At 36.6% G+C, this 3,928-nt stretch overlaps 1 protein-coding gene across 1 annotated transcript; it reads right to left on the reverse strand.

Annotated features, from left to right (window-relative positions):
- Window positions 1-469: 469 nt before the first annotated feature.
- LOC113311296 (receptor-like protein 56) lies at window positions 470-1,843 on the reverse strand. The gene has a single exon (XM_026560134.1). It carries the CDS (start codon window positions 1,841-1,843, stop codon window positions 470-472), a length of 1,374 nt encoding a protein of 457 aa, XP_026415919.1.
- Between the last annotated feature and the right edge of the window lie 2,085 nt (window positions 1,844-3,928).

Below are 3,928 nucleotides of genomic sequence, written 5' to 3' on the forward strand. Positions count from 1 at the left end.
ACATAGCTAACACAAGTTTTACATAAACCGTTTAAAACAGTGAGACGAAACAGAACCAAACCTGTTATGCCTGACCAATAATGTACTCTAAGGAAGAGAATTCCCATTTATTAAAACAGAACCAAACCTGCTAAATTTGTTGTTAACAATCTCAAGTGGAATCATGATTTCAGTATCCATGCAGTCTAAAAATGAGAATGTCATGCTTGCTTAAGTATCTGGTGTTTGGATTTAAGCTCAACTGCACAATATTTGTCATGGCAGAAATTACAGTAAAAGAAAGATATAGAAATGGTAAAAAATTTAGTACCATTTATTAAAATTTTAGCACACGACGATATTTAATTTTTCCACATACAATTAGCGACTCCCACTGCAACCACATCTACTAATCTCCAATACGGGAACCACCATTTCTGTTTCTTGAGAAGCAAAACAATGAATAGACCCCAAAATCCAACTGCAAACCCTAGAGCAACAACAACTTATCTTTATCATCTTCATTTGGAGAATTCCCATCAGTAGCGTCAGTTCTCTGATCAGCCTCGCAAGTATTATTTGTGTAGAAGCCACACAACAAACTGTTGTTGAGATATGCTGAACCATCTCCACTCAATGTATCAAAGTGTGGTCCTCTTGGGATCTTACCACTCAAGTTATTGTAAGATAGGTTCAGTCTCTCAAGAGAATTCATTGATGCTAAAGAGTATGGGATAAGTCCAGTTAATTTGTTGAAACTCAAATCCAAGGATTCTAAACCATTCATGCTTCCAATACTTTGTGGTATAACGCTGGAAAAGCAATTGTGTGATAAATTAAGTGTGGAAAGCCCTTTCAGTAGACCAATCTCTTCTGGGATATTGCCTTCAAGATTGTTACACGATAGATCAATCCCAGAACTATATGCATACAGTTTCTTAAACTGTATCATGATCCCTTTGATCACCATCTGCAATTGCACGTCAATTGTTGAACCTAGCATAGATGTACCAGTCAGCAAAGATGCATCCTTAGGTCTACTTCTTAGCATCATTAAGTTTCCTATTTTCCTAGGAATTAACCCGTTTAGATTATTCCCCGATAAGTCTAATATTTGGAGTTTTACCAAATGACTGAACTCTTGAGGGATTGACCCATTGAACTTATTTGACCTTAAGGAAAGAATGCTCAGTCGGATAGCCGAAGCCAATGCACTGGGTATACTGCCTTCGAAGTGGTTATTGGCTAAGTTGAGAACTCGCAACTCTGGAAGCTTACTGATGAAGCTAAGAGGAGGACCATCCAGAATGTTGTCATTAAGTTGAAGATATGACAATGATTTTAGTAGTTGAAGCTCATTTGGAACATTTCCCGTGAGGTTATTGTTGCCGAGGTTTAGAGATCTAAGATATCGCGAGTACCCTATACTAGTAGGTATAACCCCGGAAAGTTTGTTGTTTGAAAGGTTTATATATTCTGTAAAAGACTCTGAATCTCTTAAAAATATGGAAAATGGAATCGAACTTGAAAGTTCATTGCCAGCTAGATTGATGGAATAAAAACTAGAAAGTCGTTTTCCATATTCTGTTGAGATTTCACCAGTGATTTTATTATATGATACATCAAAGGATGTTGATGGATAGTTATCAAAAGCTCGTGGTGGAAGAGGCAGTCGACCATGAAGTTTGTTGTTTGACAGATCAAATATATAGAAATTGAGTTTGGAGAAACAAGTTGGAATAATTCCAGTTAGCTGATTATGAGACAAGTCCAAAGACATTAGATTACTCATTTCACAGATTGATTTTGGTATGAATCCTGTTATGTTATTACTACTTAAATCAAGTTCTTTGAGAGAATACATCTCGCAGATTGATTTGGGTATGGAACCGTTGAAATCATTGTAAGACAAGTGGAGCGTCCTTAAGAACTTTAGATTGGATATTGATTCTGGAATGGAACCGTTGAAAGCATTGAAAGACAAGACGAGCGTTCTTAAGGATTTTAGATTAGATATTGATTTGGGTATGGAACCTTGGAGATTATTTACAGACAAGTCGAGCGTCCTTAAGAATTTTAGATTAGATATTGAGGAATGGATATAACCTGTTATTGAGTTGAAAGAGAGGTCGAGAGATTGCAATTGGGAAAGATTGTAGATTGAAGAAGGTAATGAACCTTCAAACTGACAACCAGAAGCATAAAGGCTGACCAATAATGGCGCATTGGAAATTGAGTCCGGGAATGGTCCACTTGCATTAGTAACTGATATGGAAAGTCTTTGAAGTTTAGGCCATTTTTGTTGAAACATTCTAGTTAGATCAGGACGAAGATTATGATTCAAACTCACATCAAATTTTGTAAGTTGAGGAAGATAAGGAACTGAACCTTGTAGTTAAATTGACTAGCTGTACTGGTATGTGGAAATTTAGATCATAATTGCCACTCAACGTGAGAGAAGATAGACGAGAAAGATTGTAAAACTCATGGGTGGGAAAATCTGTGCTTGGTAGATTACATTGACTGAGATCAAGAATCCTAAGATTAGAAAGATAGGAAATTGATTCAGCAAAATTCTTTTCGGAAGACGCCGCCTCATATAAATCAATGCCTCTCAATCTTAACACCTTTAGATTGACTAACCCTCTTAACCATTTTATAGATGACGATTCTAAGAAAGAACCAGTAGATACAGAGAATCTTTCTCCATTTATAGAACCACAAGATAAGTCGAGGTATCGTAAGGACGATAAGTTGGTTAATGGTGTCGAAACTGGACCAGAGAAGTTTGAGTGGGAGAGATCAAGATGCACGAGTTTCGTGAGAGCATAAAATAGAAAGGGGATTTTTGATTCCTCAAAATTGTTGAAGGCAAGATCAACATACTCGAGATGACTAAGGTTGACAAAGGAGGAAGAGAATTTACCTCGCAATGCAGTGTTTGGTGGTGGCACATCGTACAGATTTAAATGAATGAGATGCTCATTGTAGAAGGTTTCAAGGTCTGTGTTACGGAGGTTTATGGAGATAACATGAGATGAATCACCGGAACATCCCACTCCTTGCCAATCGCAACAGTTTCGATATTTGTTGTCATCTAGCCATGAAGATAAACGATTCGCAGGGTCCTCCAATGAGAATTTGAAATCAAGGAGTGCTCTTCTTTCCTGTTCATGGCAAGCTAATGGGCAGTGAGTGATGTTAATTAATAAAAAGAGCAAGAAATGTAGAAAGAGTGAATTCATAGCTAACTCTAACTCAAGTGTTTGCTGGATGAATGGATGTGCAGAATGGCTTCGGTATAGACTGTATTTTACAGCAATTCATTGCATTTTAAGCGTAAGAACTCCAGCTTGTTCAATTGCCCCAAATCACTTTGAATTTCCTTCACAATGACTAGAGCTTGTCTTGGAAACTCATCAGTTAGCCCATGATTGATGTGTTTGTGGAATTTTCTTTTAGAGATAAGATTTGAGATTCCCGTGGACTGAAAGACTAATCTAACTAATCTAACTATTAGTTTCAGTTGTAGAACATGCCATCTAAGTGGTTCATCAAAAATATTGATTTCCCTGCAAAACAATACATATTTGTATGAAATATCAAAATTCACAACACAAATATCATAATACTTAAAGCAAAGAGATTATGTAAAAAAATAAAAATACAGCACAATTTATATAAGTTTGTTGTTGTTGTTGTCACCTGGACTAACACATGAATGGAAACACCTAAACAACAGCACAAGTATTTGCACCGTTTTATCCGCACAAGTAACCACCATGTAAAGATATGACACCTGCAGGAAAAATAGCAATTGAAAAGGGGGGAACTATCTATCTGGTGTAGAATGTTAGTACTAGAAATCACACAATGAATAAACTTCTCAAAGGAAGAGTTTTCTTTTCTCAAAAATCTGCCGATCTTCCTTACAAACGTGGCCATATAT

The sequence above is a fragment of the Papaver somniferum genome, chromosome 9 (genome assembly GCF_003573695.1).
Source record: "Papaver somniferum cultivar HN1 chromosome 9, ASM357369v1, whole genome shotgun sequence".
NCBI lineage: Eukaryota > Viridiplantae > Streptophyta > Magnoliopsida > Ranunculales > Papaveraceae > Papaver > Papaver somniferum.